This window comes from Diadema setosum, chromosome 15, assembly GCF_964275005.1.
Source record: "Diadema setosum chromosome 15, eeDiaSeto1, whole genome shotgun sequence".
Classification (NCBI taxonomy): domain Eukaryota; kingdom Metazoa; phylum Echinodermata; class Echinoidea; order Diadematoida; family Diadematidae; genus Diadema; species Diadema setosum.
In genome coordinates this window covers 14230107-14249006 of record NC_092699.1, presented here as the reverse complement: position 1 = coordinate 14249006, position 18900 = coordinate 14230107, and the positions used below count along the sequence as shown (strand labels likewise).

General features: G+C 36.3%; 1 protein-coding gene across 1 annotated transcript; it reads left to right on the top strand.

Annotated features, from left to right (window-relative positions):
• Positions 1-6495, top strand: LOC140238968 (echinoidin-like). Its single transcript, XM_072318864.1, has 3 exons — positions 1-141; positions 3232-3409; positions 5795-6495. Exons 1-3 carry the CDS (start codon positions 11-13, stop codon positions 6041-6043), a joined length of 558 nt encoding a protein of 185 aa, XP_072174965.1. The 5' UTR covers positions 1-10; the 3' UTR covers positions 6044-6495.
• Positions 6496-18900: the final 12405 nt, after the last annotated feature.

Genomic DNA, 18900 nt, shown 5'->3' with positions numbered 1-18900 from the left:
ACCTGCAGCCATGTCTCTACAAGGGTTTCTGCTTTGCTTCGTCGTCGCTGTCGGTTTGATTTTGCCGAATCTCCCAGGATCCAGTGCTGGGTCGTGCGGCTGCCCTCCGCTGTGGACTAGTTTCCAGGGCATGTGCTACAGGTAGGTCTAACAGCAAAATAGTCAAAACAGTAGAACAGTCAAATAGTTAAAATACACATTCTTAAATGGTTATATTCAGTATTATTTTTTTGGTCCATCATTAGATTAAAAAAAGAGAAATGACTCAATCGTAAATCTAATGATGAAGCAAAACACCCTCCTTTAACAGGTTCAACAATCCTATGTTAAAGTTATTATTTTGCTTTAGCCGTAATTAATTAACACTTCAACAGAGAGGTGTGCAAGTTTAACCGTAGGTCCGCTACATAGCAATACCATTGTAAATTTAACATTTCAGTGTCCTTGTTGTCCCCCTCTCCAATCCTCTCTTAATATGGCGACCAAAGAATTGAAGAAAGAATCTTACAGGTCATGTTTACCTTTGGGAGCTGCAGTGATTTAATAAATGTTCAAGATATCGCTTTTGATGCATATGTGGAAGAAAGTTGGGTCACAAAACATTCTATACCATATATATGAGATTTCTACAATAGAGCTGAAGATGTAAGAAGATATCACTGTTTTTCTCATTTAACTTTACTTGCAGACGGTTTAGTCTGGAAACATTTTTATTTATAACTACTGTTCACATTTTATATATTTAACAATACTTAACATCGATTATAAAGGTAGAAGTTTTAACACTGCTTTTTTATCCTTAACTCCCATTTTAGAACTATTTTGAAGCACTAGTGCTGAGTTTTTGTTTCATCTGCAAAAGCTATATTAATTCTATCAATTTCATGTCGTATTTCAGAGGAAATTTTGACTTTTGGTGATCATCATTGTCCCTAGCAAGTGTTGTCTTTTAGTTGTGTGTGTTTTTTTCTTTCAAACCTCTCCTTTTCTCTTCCAAACCAAACCAACCCACCCCATCCCCACTGACTACTTACTGAATCAAATTAATGAATTTCACAACCCAATCCTCAGATTGCCAGATTGAAGAAAAACTAAATACTTTTACTTTTCTCTCAATTTCATTACTACAAAAATGATGGAATGACTGCAACATTGTGAAAAATTTGTTTCAAATTTTATTGTTTTATTCATCTGAATCTATTTCCAGAAAAGTAAAGAAACAAACATAACTGAGTTACACTGCTTATTACTATACAATAACATTTTGCCTTTTATGACTTAGAAACAGTAATGGAAATGAATACACTAATCACGTATTGTTAGGTAATACAAAAATATTCAGAATTTAAAAAAAAAATCTCGATACAGAACGAATGTACTTCTCAGTATGTTCATGATATTCATAGTAAAAAGATGGAATTTTGCTACTTAGCTTCCGCACGAAGGCTATTGCTTAATCATCGTTAATCATAATCACTCTACAATTTCTCTTGTCGTTAATACAACAACAAAAAAAAAAAAAATAAAGCCGAAGCAAACTTAACCCTATTAAGCCCAAGCTATTTTGACCCCTCGCAGGCCCAAGGGGGGGGGGGGGGGCACATTGTGCCCCCCCCCTATATAATTTTTTTATTATTTGATGTATCATCGTCATATTTGGCACGTGGGTAGAGTAACTCATACTCTACATGACCGTACATTTGAAATTTCACAAGGTCACCCATGGAGGGCGCTATTTACAAAAATATAAAGAAATACATAGGAAATATGCTAAAAACATGATTTTTCGGTATAATTTCTTTATCCCCATTATATATGTCTTATTATAGACCAATCATTTTCATATTTGCCACAAGTGATAAGCAAGTGGAATTTAATTATTTGATATGTTTGAAATTTCTCAAGGTCACCACATGGGGGCGCTGTTCATATCAACATAGTGATACATTATGAGACCTGAGATGAAATGTTTGGGATGGGTACATGTATAGTTATGACATTTCATATTTGCATAACAGTGGAATTTTGAGATTGCAAATTGATAATATGATAAACTAATGATATTAGAGGCATAACTTGGGTGAAGGAATCAAAATAACTCAAAATATAAGTGCAATCTGTAGAAAATATTATTGTTTTCAGTTATCTCTATTATATCTATTGTTTTATGCCTTTGTCACATAAAAACAAAGGAAATAATAAGAAAAACTTTCCAGGACCATAATTACTTCAAATTTTGCTTCTTCAACAAATTTCAGCCAAGAAATACCCATTTCATACACCGTAATGCTGTTAAATGAAATGGGAACAGAAAAAAGATGCAAAATCTGACTGACATGGTTGTCAGTTTATGGTTGCCATGGCAACAAGCAACATCAAATATAGCTAAATTATATATCAAAATGTTCGCAATAAGATTTTAGGAAAAGTCATCAAATTTGGTTGAAATCGGATGAAGGACGAAGGAGTGGCAAACGAAAATTTGGTAGGGGGGGGCACAATGTGCCCCCCCCCTTGGGCTTTATAGGGTTAACCTGTACACTATAGAGAGTTCATTCATTATTTGTTCTCTTTTATTACAGATTGAATTTTACATCACACATTTAGAACAAAAAATATTCCTGTCTTTTCAGCCCTCGATCTACTACCTATAGGGTGTACAAGACATGCATCTGCTACAAATCGGCCAGATGCCACCGATTGTGGTTGCGTAGCCATAGCGTTGGTTAATGGAGGCTTTAGTTTGTTAGTACTGTATCCGACGATCGACGTAAATTGTATATACACAACTTTTACGATGACAACTATCAATAACGCTGGTAGTCGCACGAAGCGAAGACTTTTTTCAGTTCCAGCATCTATAGGATCAGGCGATCTGTTACATCAAATAAAGATCATTTCATACTATAATTTCTTTAATACAATTCCGGCAGTTTTACCGGTTGCAAACTTTATAAAAAGGATGGTGAAGGGTTGAAGATGTGTTGTATCTTACTGTACATCCTCAGAGGAAGCAACATGTATGCATTTTAATACACTATAGGCACCAGTCCTACATATAAGGCGGTCTACTATCAATAAATCGAAAACGTCTGAGTTTCGCGGTTGATGTACAATCATCAAAATAGTGTGTTACCGCTTACAGATATTTCAACTGGAAATAAGTATGAGACTTTCTATATCTACACTGTATACCTGATGATATGACGAGGTGCTTTGATTGCGTTGAAGGTACTTTACAACAGCAAATGTGACGTGGCAGGAGGCAGAAAGACAGTGCCAGTCATTTACGAAGCCATGCTGGGACGAGGGCGCCACCACCGGTCAGCTAGGTCACCTTGTGTCCATTCACTCCCAGGAGGAGATGGATTTCCTCATCACTCTCTTTGAATCCATACGAAACAAACGGGTATGTAAAACTGCAAAGATAAGCTACATATCTCCTTTTATTTTATTTTCATGTCTTAAAGTTGGTGACATAAGGTGATAAGGAGGTAATTTCCGAACTATTAAAGGTCCTGTTTACCTTTGGGAGCAGTGATTTAAAAAATGTTCAAGATATCACACTTGATGCATATGTGCCGGTCTGCTGTGTCACAAAACATCTTACCATACAAGATTTTCACAATAAAACCTTAAATATAAGGAGATATCAGTGTTTTTCTCAATAAACCTTCAAGCACCTGCACACACATTCACCACCACCACCATCACACACTAGAGTTTATTTTCCCCTGCTACCTTCGCAGCAGAATTTATATCGTTACGAATCTAGTACGTCCTTATCTTTTCCTCGGGCCGGCCATCTTTTCAAGCAATGCTTATAATGGCGGCCCTCTGCATAATCGTTTCTTAACTATAAATGTTATTCTTATCACTGCTGCATAGACATGCATATTGTATATTATATTTCTTTCATATCGTTGTTTATGCAAGTCAAAAGACTGTGTTAAATTTATTTTATATATTTCCTACATGTTCATGATTATGTACTTATAATACGAGTATCGTGGTTTATGCAAGTCAAACGACTTTGCGTTGAATTTACTTTGTATACTTCCTGCATCTTCATGATTATGTAACTTATGTATATTGATTTGCAGAAAATAAAGTATCTATCAAACAAATAAACCGTAACTGTAGACGGTTTAATCTGGAAATATTCTTATTATAACTATTGTTCACATTTTGAGCATTTAACAACATTTAACAGCGATTATACAGATTCAAATTTTACAGTGGTTGTTTCTATTCCTGACTCACATTTTAGAACTATTTTAAAGCACTAATGCTGTGTTTTTGTTTTATCTGCAAATGGTGAATTATGCCTTTAACAAGAATGGGAGTTCCAACTTTTAAAAAAGAATTGATATCCGATATCAGTCGGCATGGACTCTGTGGTAAGTTGTGTATGGTGCGTCATGAATTCTCCTCAAAAAATATATTACCTTGTTCTGGACATTCTAATATTTTAAAAAAAAAAAGTGGAGAGGCCAAGCTACAGACTATACTTGCAATAAGTGGGCCCTCGGAGAGGTAGATAACCAACAACAACAACAACAACAACAACAACAACAACAAAAGTTGGGGGAAAGCTTTTGACTGCAAAACTTGTATTTTCATTATTTAGTATTGCAGGTAAAAAAAAAGTGAAAGGGCAATACAATGTTGATGATTAATGATTAGACGAAGCATGAAAAAGGAAAATTCATCCTTATGGTAATCTAGTAATTAATATCTATGGAGATTTTTTTTTCTTTTATGATTGACTTCATCAATATCATGTTTGTCATACTCCTCTGTTATCACTTTTAGGTATCATTTTTACACATGAGGCGTTTTCACATCAACCCGATGCTTCGAAATAGCGCGCTATTTTCTGCCTTCAGAAATTAACCCGATCACGAAATGGCGCGCTATTTGATAATGTGGATACAAATTAGCGCTCTGATCGAGAAAATTTATCAAGCTATCTCGGGAAATATCCGAAATAGCGGGATAATTTGCAAACTAGCGCGCTATTTGATAATGTGAAATCGCCTCAAGAAATTAGCGCGATGCATCCCATCATGCCTAGCATGTGTGAGCCGAAAGCGCGCTCTCTACTGATATACTCGACACTGTTTGCGCATGTTCAGTTGTCGAATTAGGTCGAAAAAAAAAAAAAAATTCGGGCTAGTTCTCCTCGGGCTGATGTGAATAGGAAATGAAAAAGCGCGCTAATTTGCGATCGCAAAAAATATCTCCAGCTTGGATTTTTATCGGGCTGATGTGAAAACGCCTACTGATCCTCAAACAGAACAAGCTTGAAACTAATGTAATCTTAATTATTTTTCCGAACATGTTTTGCTTGCATTTTCTGAACATGGAATGAAGACTATTTGCAACAATTCTCGTTGTTTAAGTCTTAAACTGAATATTCGAATGTGTTGTGCTTTTCTGGTGCATGTGAATGTTTTGCTCCCTTCCCTTTCACATTTTCGGGGACAAGGAAAGACTATTTAAATAGAAAAAAATAAAAAAATATGAGCGTATGTTTAAGTTTTCAACTAAAATTGTGTTCCTCAACTATGAAGAATCAGTATGGCAACATAAAAACACAATTCATGCATTGCACAAAGAGACCAACTGTTCAAATGCCATATGAACAAATAATGCAATAATTACGTGAGATTTTTTTTTTCTTTTGAAGGATATTTGTTTTAATTTCTGTGTGTAATTTTTCTTTCCTTTCTTGTGTGTGTGTGTGTTTTTTGTTTTTTGCTTTTTTGTTCTTTTAACTCTAAATCAACAGTCCTCCAGCAAACACTTGGTCTGGATCGGATTGAATGACAGGGCGACGGAGGGGTCCTTTGTATGGAGTGACGGTTCGGAAGTCAACTTTACCTTCTGGCGCCCAAACGAACCAAACAACGGCTCTCTTCAGCAGCACTGTGGGCATTTTCGTGTGGCACATGACTACAAGTGGGACGATTTGCAATGTGTGCCTAATGCTGATTGGATCGTTGAAAGTTATGTCTGCAAGATAGGACAATGGCTTTAGATTTGGTTCTGTAAACCATGGAGGTGTTCTAGAAGAAAATGAAATCATCAGTCTGTCATTTGTATACATGCTGTGTGCTGCATGTGAAAAGTTATGAGTTTTTCTACAGCCATGATTGATTAGAAAAAAAAAAAGTGATAACTTTGACCTCAACAGAGGAAAGAAAGGAAATCCTGTGCCAAATGTAATGTAGATGGAGTGAAAGATTCGAAGCAGTATTAGAAGAACACGTGATTGACAGCTTGAGGACATTCGGAAAATTAATAAAAAATGTTTTAGATTTCTACTGTTTCCTAGGTCATAATTCTAGAGAATGTATAAAAAGAATTTCACATAATTTCATTTTTCATGAGAGGTATCTCATTAAATTGTCACTTACATATGCTAGGGATGAAATAATTCCTCCTGCATTCTGAAAGAACTATATGTTTCAAATGAAAATACATTGGATTCTTTTTATCCTTTGATTTCTTAGTATTGGCCATAATGAAGTTTAAATGTAACCTCGTCCTGCGATGATGGCACGGAAAGTTTGAAAATTTTATTTTTTTTTTGATCCATTGTCCTATTTCCTACTGATATTGCTGACCTCACTCGATTCTCATTTATGTCTAGGCTTTGGTTTCCTTTTTCAGTCATTTTTCAATGACAAGTAATCTACCTAACAGCACCTTACGGTCCCTTCAATTATCTTCGGTAGTTCCGCTCTTCAGCAGTATTGTCCACACTCTTTACTTTCAACTCTAATAACTTTTGAAAGGATAGTGCTACTGCTTTGAAAGTTGGCATTAATAATGGACAGAATGTGTTAATGAGGCACGCTAAATTTCACTACAATTTGATAATCCCTTCATTGTTGTTACCCTGGTGGTTTACTTCCTGTTTTTTGTCCCATTCATCGCACAGCCAGCACGGTTTGGTAAAGATTAAGCGCTTGAATAGACACTGTACTTCAAAGCCTCTTTTCTCAGTTCACACTTTTTCTGAGTTTGTGCTTTCTTTCCAATATTTAGATAGGTTAGGAGAGTCCATTTGATTTAAGTTACATATCATTTTAAGGCTTAAAGTCTGCTCTTTCAAAATATGGTCTTAACTAAAAATTCATATCTGGCGATTTTTTTGTTTGTTTTTAGGTGCAGGGTCACACAAATACGCACACACACACACACACACACACACATATATATACTCAGTATATATATATATATATACTATTCTGTTCTCCTTTTTGAATGTTTTTAGTTCTTTGGAATTGATAACAGGTAGATTTGAACAACTTGAAGGATTTGTTCCATGCACTGATTGTCATCACCAAGTAAGACCCTGGAAAACGATTTTGGAGCAAGGAACATCAAAGCAAGTGAAATGTGAAACATTTGTAACTTTCATGCTTTCGAACCAGCGCGTAAATTTGCACAAATTGTGAGGAAATTCGATTCTTTCTAGAAGACATCACTTTAATATATGATAAAAATTATTTTTCAATCCAAAAGAGTAGTTTGTTCTTCTCACCACTTGTAAAATCGAGGGTCGTAATAATCATCAGGCGTGTGTCGTTTATATAGTGAAGACCACTGACATGGGCGTACTATTAAAATGCTTAAAATTCCTAAAAACAACTTCGTGAGGGATTTTCCTAGTTCTTGACTGACATCAGATATATCCTGAAACATGTGATTTCAACGTTGCGAGACCAAACTTTATGTGAGCCAAGCTGAGATATAGTGAGAGTGTGTTTTTCTTTTCGTACGTTTATCGTAACTTACTCACCTTATTATATACGCACATGACCCTAATGCTGGGTATGGTATTTTTTTTTTTTTTTGTATATACATATCATTCATATATATATGAAGAGTTTGTTTGCAAAAACCGATAAGTCCATTTATGAAGATTTTGAAGTACGGTCTCTGTCATAAAGTACAAAATAATACCTTTTAAATGATACATTGGTCACTACATATAAAGGTATATTTTTGAAGTTATGGTCAAAAGAAGCAAAAATTTTCTTATTATTCTCTTTATTTTTCTTGACCTTTAATCGCAAATATCTCCATTTGACCAATATGGACTTATCGGTTTTTGCAAACAAACTCTTCATATATATATATATATATATATATGTATATATATATATATACATATATATATATATATATATATATATATATATAATAGTTTCTCAATACAACAACGACCCAAGTCCATGGAAGGTCATTTCGAGTATTAAAAATAAAAACAAAACAAAACAAAACAAAACTTCATAAAAGTTATCTTTGTTATTTGTCCAATAATATTCTATTTGAATATGATGGGAAGGCAACATTGTAAATACAATGAGTGAGTGATGAGAGAGGGCGCTATAATATAAATGTAAAAATGACTCATTTCCTGGATTTGGGTTATTCTTACATTCAAACAACTTTTCACTCATTCATGTTATGCATTTACGGGAGTAATTAGGGTTCATCATTTCTTCACAAGATGAGTCCTTGCATAAGCTAAAATTTCCCATATCAAACTGAATTTGGCCAAAAGTTGGGCTTGGGTCGTTTTTATATTCAGGTCTTCATACATATGTATATATATATATATATATATATATATATATGTGTGTGTGTGTGTGTGTGTGTGTGTGTGTGAGTGTGTGCGCGCGCGTTTGTGAGTGTGTGTGTGTGTGTTTGTGTGACCGTGCACCACAAAACCAACAAAAATCGCACCCTTGATTTTACATGAGGACTCGATAAAGGTGAAACTTGTGAACGAGGTAAATCAGGATTAAGTTTGATGTTAAAGAATAAGTCCACCTTCATATACATGTGAATTGAGTGAATGCACTTAATAGAACACATCAGTGAAGAAAATCGGACAATCCGTTCAAAAGTTGTGAATTTTTAAAGCATCTGCGTAGTCATTGCTGGATGAGAAGACTTCTACAGTGTATGATGTCATATGCGTACAACCATGTACAGAAAATAAAAAGAGAATTTCACAAAACTTGACTTTTTGAATACAGCGCACATTTCTTCGACTTCTTAATGACATACGTTAAGGGTAATATTATTTCCCCTGCCTTCTGAAAGAGAGACGTCAAGTGTTCTTTTGTTATGCGAGAAAAGAGAAAATATGTTGATTTTTCTTTAATCTTTCTTTACATCGTTGTACTCATGTGACATCACAAGCTATAGTAGTCTTCTCATCCAGCTTGAGTGAGCAGAAACTTCAAAAATTAATAACTTTTGAACGGATTGTCCGATATTCCTCAAACTCTCAATTATGTGCTGTACTAATATTGCTGCATTCACTCAACCCACACGTCTATCAACGGTGTAAATCCGTACTGAGGAGTGGGGGGGAGGGTGATTGGCGATAGTCACCAACACCACGATTAAAAGCCCATAACCGGACCAGCTCAACCGGGGGGGGGGGGGGGGGAGCTTGCCCCCCCCCCACACACACACTTTACAGGGATCAAATGTCCCACTCTTTTCCATGCAAAGTGGGAGGGAAGTGGCACCAAAAATATGACGAAATTTTGTTCTTGTTTTTGCTTGCTTTTTTGTTTTTTTTTTCTTGTCAGCCGACTTTCGGCGGAAAATCGGACCTTAAAAGTATGAAGACTTTTTTGTTGTTGTTTCTGTTGTCTTTTGATGTTCTTTCTTCTTGACTGACAGGCGATTTTGCCCCCCCCCCCTTTTCAAAAACGTTGCGCAGCCCTGAATAATGCCCAAATAGATTCAATAAAATGGTAATAAGGATATCCATTTCTTGAATAACGTAGTAGATATTTTTCTGTAGATATTAATTGTATTCTTCAATTTTCTTGATTTAAGTCAGTGAAGCAATCATCACAGGGGCATCGTTCCGTTTTAATGATGGGGGGTAGGGGAGGGACTTTGAGTTTGAATATCTGTGCGAGGGAGCGGAGCGGCCCGGGGGAGGGTGTGGGAGGGGGGTATCCCCCTCCCACACGAGGACAATTTGGTATTTTCAGACCTCAAATTTAGCGATCTGGCGCACACTTTTGGTGAAATTTGGGATTTTTTTCTTATAAAAAACAAGTAAGAAAAAGAAATATTCATAGATAATTGAATGACTACATCGTGGTATTTCAGTTCTTGCTCCGCCTGTGCACGTCACCTCCCTGGCCTGTGCGACATCACTGTGAAGGCCTACTAAATAGTGGGGCCTATCACCGGCGTAACCAGGATTTGATCTTAGGGGGAGCGGTTAGATGCGAGGGAGAGATGCGAGCGAGGGGGGAGGGTGTGGGAGGGGGGGTTTCCCCCTCCAACAGTGAGAACTTTTTGCACATTGATGTTGTAAATGGTGCAATTTGATACATTTTTTTTTTGCGTGTTCTATCGACTTCAAACAGTCCAACATGTTTAAGGTAGCAGTACATTTAGATTATTATTGAACAATTTTGCCTATAAAATGGTATCATTTAGAGAAACTTCTTGTCTTACACTGAAGATCATGAACGCGATCATGAATTTTGACATTGTACAGTCCAAAAGCGGCCGTTTGTAGCTATATATATTTTTTTTTTCGCTTTGGAAATTAAGGGGGGCGCATCGGGCGCATTTGCTGGCAATTTAATACTGGCAGCAACATCAGGAGAATGACATAACGATTAAATGCGAGTGAGCGAAGCAAGCGAGCTTGAAAATTTTGACATTTCACAGTCCCAAAACTGCCGTTTGTAGCTACATTTTTTCGCTTTGAAAATTAAGAGGGGGGGGGGGGGGGGAGCACCGGGCGCAACTGCTGGCAATTACCCAGCAGCAACATCAGGAGAATAGCATAGCGATTAAATGCGAGCGAGCGAAGCAAGTGAGCTTGAAAATTTTGACATTGTACACTCCAAAAACGGCAGTTGGTAGCTATATTTTTTCGCTTAGGAAATTAAGGGGGGTGGGGCGCACCGAGCGCAACTGCTGACAATTACTGGCAGCAATATCAGGAGAATGACATAACGATTAAATGCGAGCGAGCTTGAAAATTTTGACATTTCACAATCCCAAAAGTGCCGTTTGTAGCTATATCTTTTTCGCTTTGAAAAATAAGGGGGGGGGGCGCACCGGGCGCAACTGCTGGTAATTACCAGGTAGCAACATCAGGAAAATGGCATGACGATTAAATGCGAGCGAGCGAAGCAAGCGAGCTTGAAAATTTTGACATTTTACAGTCCAAAAACTGCCGTTTGTAGCTGTACTTTTTTCGCTTAGGAAATTAAGGGGGATGGGGCCGCACCGGGCGCAACTGCTGGCAATTACTGGCAGCAACATCAGGAGAATGACATAACGTAATGCGAGCAGGGAGGTGTTTCTCCTCCCACCTCCCTGATGCGAGCGAGCTTGGAAATTTTGACCTCTTACAGTCCAAGAACTGCCGTTTGTAGCTATATTTTTTTTCGCTTTGAAAAATAAGGGGGGGGGGCGCACCGGGCACAACTGCTGGCAATTACCCGGCAGCAACATCAGGGCCCCATTTCATAAAAGTTGTTAGGATAGCAACTCTTGCTGGAATTGCAACTTCCAATAGCAACAGCCAATTAGTAAGCTGGATTCTTGTCATTGCCATGACAATTGGCATCCCAGCAAAAGTTGCTATCATGTTAATTTTTTTATGAAACGGGGCCCAGGAGAATGGCATGACGATTCAATGCGAGCGAGCGAAGCGAGCGAGCTTGAAAAATTTGACATTTTACAGTCCAAAAACTGCCGTTTGTAGCTGTACTTTTTTCGCTTTGGAAATTAAGGGATGGGGGCGCACCGGGCGCAGCTGCTGGCAATTACTGGCAGCAACAAATATCTCGTAAACACATTTATGATGTATTCTGTTGAAATTTCAATCCAAGAAGTGTATACTATTTTTTTTAAGGGGGGGGGGGGATCCTCCGTTAATTGAAAGTATCTAGATATCTCCTCCCACCCAAGGAACATTTGCACTTCTTTAAACTGAAGTAACAGACCTGGTGCACACTTTGGATGAAACATTTTGAAATCTGTCAATCTAAAGTGTATTAAGTAGAAATGATTGAACGGGGAGGGTATGGGAGGGGTTAGGCCTATCCCCCTCTTACGCGAGGGAGATTTTGTATTTTCAGAATTGAAATTCAGCCATCTTTGGGTGAAATATTTAGACAGTCTTCTATCAAAAAAAGTAAGAACATTTCCACATCTCGGGAGTTACGAGGAGGAGCAAAATGATGTGTTTGGCTCTAATACTTTTATGGGGGAACCATCCCCCTCCCCTCCATCGACGCCTCTGCATATTTATGAGGGAGCTCTTGTAAGTGAAAGATCTGCTGTACACTCTGATAAATATAAGGAAATAAAACGTCAATCTCAAAAGTGTACAAAGTCTATCGAAAGGAACCCAGTAGCTTTTGCATATTTATGATTGCAATTCAGCGATCCGGTACATAATTCTGGCGGTAGTTGTCCAATTGTCCAAAAAGAAAGTTCGAGATTTGTCCTTACCTCGGGAATTGCTTGGGGGACAAACTGATTTGTCTCCCCCAACTTCATCCACTGCACACGATTGAAATTTTAAAGCGCTCGGTTTCGCGCGCTTGCGCTTTTTTTTTTTTTTTGGGGGGGGGGTGGATATAATGGTACTTGGCAGAATAAAGAAGAACGGTTTCCACAGAAGTCGAGTTGTAGAGGCAAGGTATAGTGACAGCTCTTCATGTAACCCGGGATAACTTGTGACATGCGACAACTAACGCACTAGTCTTCCTCTGATCAAAACACTATTGAGAACAAATTGCTGGATATATATATATATATATATATATATATATATATATATAGTTTTATTTACTTGAATTTATTCTGCGAGATCAGTTTTGTACATTATGTGTTAAAAACCTTAAAATAAACCAGTAACAAAGCAAACAAGGTTAAATAAACAAGCACAGTTTTTTTTTCTCCGTATGTGTCTCTATGACAATCTTTGTGGACTCTAATAACATAACTATGTTCCGTATAATTCCAATGGACCATATAGTATATGTGACCGTGCACCTCAAAACGAACATAAAGTCGCACACACTGATTTTGCGTGAGGACTGAAAATAAGTGAAATGGGTCAACCTAGCTGAACTTGACTTTTTCATATTTTCTGAAAGAATAGGTCTTCTTTTACATAATGCTAAAATTTGGTATCATAAAACGGGCAGGAAAGTGTGTTTTTGTAGCAGTTTATCTCGAACATTTTTGGTAGAATAGTGTGATTAGGTGTGTCTTTAGAATCCCTTTTTCATTTCTGAAAAACCTTGTCCACTCTCTTCACTTTCAACTCTAATAACTTTTGAAAGGATAGTGCTACTGCTTTGAAAGTTGGCATTAATTATGGACAGAATGTGTTAATGAGGCATGCTTAATTTCAGTTTAATCTGATAATCCCTTCATTGTTCTTACTCTGTCGGTTTACTTCCTGTTCCATTCATCGCACAGCCAGCACAGGTTGGTAAAGATTAAGCGCTTGAATAGACACTGTACTTCAAAGCCTCTTTTCTCAGTTTACACTTTTCCTGAGTTTGTGCTTTCTTTCCAATAATTGGATAGGTTAGGAGAGTCCATTTGATTTGAGTTATACATCATTTTAAAGCTTAAAGTCTGCTCTTTCAGAATGTGGTCTTAACTAAAAATTCATGTCTGGCGACTTTTTGTTTGTTTTGAGGTGCAGGGTCACATATTATCTTTTATGTCTAACCCCATTCCTTCGGAGAGTAAACAATAAACATTATCAGAAACGCAAGGTTACATAAGGACCGTATAGGCGGAGTTTGAAAATTTGAAATTTCATCTCGTATTGAAAGAAATTTTACCTTTTAAAGGGTGTGTACAGTTCTGGTCGAGGTGAGGATTTAGCTTTTAACGTTTTGCGAGATATTCAGAAACCACTCTATGAGATGTCAAAGAGCATGCAGTTCCAAGGGGTATCAAAAGTTTATTTGATGAAAATCGGTTTTGAAATGGCTGAGCTATCCAAAAACAAGGTGAAACAAAGAGATCCTAATAACGTTGTGGCATGTCGCCTTTTATTATTGGCTTTTTTTGGATATCTCAGCCATTTGAAAACCAATTTTCATCAAATAAACGTTGAATCCTTCTTAAAATTACATGCTCTTTCATATTTCATAAGAGGCTTTTCATTACCTCACTTAGGAATGTTCAAAACATGAATCCCCACCTCAACCAGTACTGTACAGTCCCTCTAACTTCAGTTACCTCACAGGAATAGATTAAACAAACAGTACTTTAATTGAAGACAACCCAACGTTTATTAACTATGAATCTCGCAACATAGGCCTACATCAGAGCACTTCTGAAGCCCAGGTCTATCAGATGTTAACACACTGTAGCCTTTTAAAGTTCAAACATAATTTTTGTGGAGATGGTTCTATTTATTTTGCTCACCTTTTTTTCCATCTTTGTCAAGTTAATAGCTTCATATCTGGCCCCTACTAAGCACAAGGACATGATAAGAAACGCTATATTTTCCAACAACATAAGAGGCTCATAAATACAGTTGTAAAATTCATTTTAGATCACGGCACACTTCAGGTTTTATACATTCTTACCAACGTGTGAAAATGATTTGGTAAGGTACAATATCCGTTTCAGTACTCAATTCCAAGTAGGTCCTATTCACTGGAAAAAGTTAAGATATTTTCGTACTATTCTGGCAAACTGTTAGAATGTCTTGCCTTTCTGTGGGATTGTTTAATTAGGGATTAAAGAATCCATTTTTCTGTTCGTGAGATGAATGTTGCATATCAATAAAATTGGCTGCGAATAAACTTGTCTTCTTAATTGTTTGACGTATGTTTGCTAACAGGTGAACTTTCTTGTGTTTTTTGCACATCTCCCATGAAAACAAAAAGAAATCTGGTTAATATGTCTGAACAATAGCAATGTTCATTAGATTGAAGGAGGTACTTGCATATGGCAAAATATGGATATTTACACCCGTTCCTTTTGTTTTGTTTTGTTTTTTCTGGAGGCAAACGAATTATAGGGCTCACACCCGTAAATACAATGGAATGTCCCAGACCCCTTCTAGTCCAAGAGCATTAGTTTTAACCAGGACATTTTTGGTAACAAGCTGATTTTTTCAGGATAGGTCCAGAAAAATGTCTAGAATAACATACTATTAAAGTCCTCATAAATCCTCCTTGAGCGTTTTCCGCAATCCAAGATGGCGTCCAAAATGGCCGCCATATCCAGAAATTCTTATAACTTTTCAACCAGAGAACCAAAATACAAAATTTAAATGCCTAAATATATGTTTTGAAACATGAAGAACTCAATAAAACACATATTAAGAGATGTTGATGCACGCAAGTACGGTAATCCAAGATGGCGTCCAAAATGGCCGCCATATTTTGAAATTCTTATAACTTTTCAACCAGGTAACCCAAATACAAAATTTAAATGTCTAAATATATGTTTTGAAGGATGAAGAACTCAATGAAATACATATTAAGAAATATTGACGGACATAAGTACCGTAATCCAAGATGGCGTCCAAAATGACAGCCATTTCCTGACTTTTTTTCTGATAATTTTGCAAGTAGATTTCAACTGTACACACTTGTAATGTTGAAATATACGTTTTGAGTCACAGGGAACCAAATACTTATTCGGAGATTTTGAAACACAAATAAAGCATTTAAGCACTTCAGAAATCCAAAATGGTGTCCAAAATGGCTGCCATTTCCTGTTTTTCTCATAACCCTGCAGCTACGTAACCGCGATGCGCACTTATTGAGACATAAGGAACCCAACAAAATACTTATTCAGTGATCTTGAAGCACGTAAGTACAAATAAAACCACGTGAGTTCTTCGCGAAAACCAAATGTTGCCCAAAATGGCCGCCGTTTGTTTATCACGAGACAAAAATATTCAACATAAGAGATCCAACAACTCAGATGGTCTGGTGGTAAAGGTTCGCTTGGATGCATCCCCCCCCCCCTCCCCCCTTGGGGAAAGGTGTGACTTGTACAATCATTATTTTCCAAACATTCATCCTGAAGTCATTGAATTGCAATCATAAAAATGCAAAACGTCTCTCGCTCGGCCCCTTTCCATAGACTTTGTACACTTTTGAGATTAACAAATTTCGGAATTTGTCATCAAAAAGTGTGCACTAGATCTTTCACTTACAAAATGCAAGAGTAAGGGTAATTTGCCCTTCCTACAAAATCCTTCCACCGCTCACTTCCCCAATATAAATTAAATACTCCTTTGATTAACATTTCCCAAATATTGCATCGAATGTATGTAAATGATATATTTATTTTCATTTCAATTCAAGTGTAATAGCTCCATGGAGTTGGAGGGGATGGGGATACTGAGACAATGAGTTATCTACTCTTTCAGGATGGACAATCAATATAACACCAGAGGTGCACTAGGCCGGTTAATGATCATAGAAATGCCAAACTCCCTCCAGTCGAAAGGGATCCCCCCCCCCCCACATCCTCTACTAGCTCATTGCCTTGGATATACTAGTCTTTATTCTTTATTCTATACTTACACTTTTTAATAGAAACAATCTGGTATGTCATCAACATTGTGCACCATAAAACCCCTATATCTTTAAAGAAAAAACAAAAAACCTCCATTTTGTGGGAGGGTGCATCACCCTATACACCTCCCCTGCATATTTCCATTAGTAATATATGTTTTCTTACTTTTAGGACAAAAACAACTCTCAGATATTTCACCAAAAGAGATTCCTCTACAAATTGCATTTTGGTTAGAAGATGAAAGCTTTTCTGGTGGAATTTGAGGGGACTATATTTCATTGGGTACGTGTACGGAAAATGGGTGATTTTTTGAGTGACAAGAACTCGTAGTCTGGCTTTTCGGACCCCTGGACAGAATTTGAACTGAATTATCCACCCTGAGAATTCGATGGATGAAAGGGTACATCTAACTTATCCAGGTTAGTGAAGCTGAAACACCTCATTTCTCCCAGCTATTTTACAGATTTTTTTTTTCTTTTTTTTTCTTTTGCCTCATCTGAGGATTTATTTAGGATTCCATTCAAAGTACACAATCAAAATAATATCATCGTAACGATGTCACATAAAAGTGATGCAAGCACAATCGTGCATTAGAGGTTCAACAATTCGTTTGGTAACAATTTATTGTTCATTTCTCCGTAGTGTTCTTCTATGTTTCATACAACATTGTATTTCTATTCTCGTTCTAATTTCTCTCATAAACACATGCTTTAAAAAACAACTTCTTTTATCATTACTGGTTTCATTCCGTTTCAAAATAAGCTTATAAATACTCCAAAATGCTATTGTCAAAAACAAAGTACACTGAATTTTACACTGTATTTTCAGCAAATGTGAAACGTTGATATTTGTTACTGTTGCATGGTATACATCATGTAACAAACTCCTGACGTATGAAAGAAAATTTTCATTAAGTTTGAATTCAATGAAAGCATGAACAATGTCTTCTTTTACGTTGCAGTTCGGGCACAAATCATCATGACTTAAACCCCATTTGAATAGATTACTTCTCACTGGCAATAAGTTATCCAACAATTTCAAATTAAATTCTCGTAATTTCATTCTAAATTATATCTGAATACACTGGCCCAGTCAGCTTGGAAGTGAAACTTATTCTCCCAATATAAGGAACATGTATTAGTGAACACATTTTTTGAAGGTATCAAATTATACAGTGCCTTGCTGCTTAGATCCATAATAAAAACTACTTTTTTGAAACACATACACTTGGTATACACAATATTGTTTCCTTTCTGATATAACTATCAAACATTTCCTTATGTATCATGTTATACCAAACTAAAGGTATTGCTTTTTGTAATGTTGCATAATCAAAAATTGCAGTACATTTTCTTCTTTTAAAATTAATTTCTGACATAATGTATTCAAAAGACCGGAAACCATTTATTGTTACTAAATCTCCAAAATAGAGTATGCCACTTTCATACCAATCTTTATAAAACAGCGAATGCTTGTCAAACAATATAAGTTTGTTATACCAAATAATCTGATTTAAAACATCAGTTGACCCACTGTTTACACTGTTGATATCTTTCACTGTAGTACAATATCGGATTTGTTCCCATGCCTGTAAAATTTCTTTATAAAACTTGGAACTTTCTTATCAATATCATTAATATTACTCGTGTTATAGTTACAATTCAGCAGCAAAATAACCCCTAGCAAATCAAACCAGTAAGAGCACATTATTTTTCATATAGCTCTGAGTCATTGAGAAAACGACCCAGCCATTTCAAACGAAAACTGAGCAATTGTTTTTGTATATCCATCATCTTTATTCCACCTTTGCTGAAATCTTCTGTAATAATACTTCGCTTTATTTTTTTTTTCATTTTTTCTTTTCCATAAAAACTTAAACACCATATTTTCCAAAATCTTCAAAAATTTAAACGGTATTGAATCTACCATCATCAGATGAATAACTTGACTAAGGGCTAAGCTTTTTAAAACAATAACTCGTCCAAAGATGGTTAAACTTCTCTTTGTTCAACTGTCAAGAATTTTTTGCAACTTGAATAATTTTTGCTCCCAATCTAATTTCAAAGCTGCATCATTATTGGGATGAATATAATGTCCCAAGTATCTAATTGGTTTACTCGACCACTTCAAATAAAACTTATCTAAATTCCAACGTTCACTCTGTTTACCCAATCAAATCATAAATGTTTTATCTTTGTTAATCTTTGGACCTGCTACATCTCCAAAAGAATATAACTCTTTTAAAATTTCCTCTAACGATTTTTCATCTTGAACAAAAAACAAGGTATCATCAGCATATTGTAACAGTTT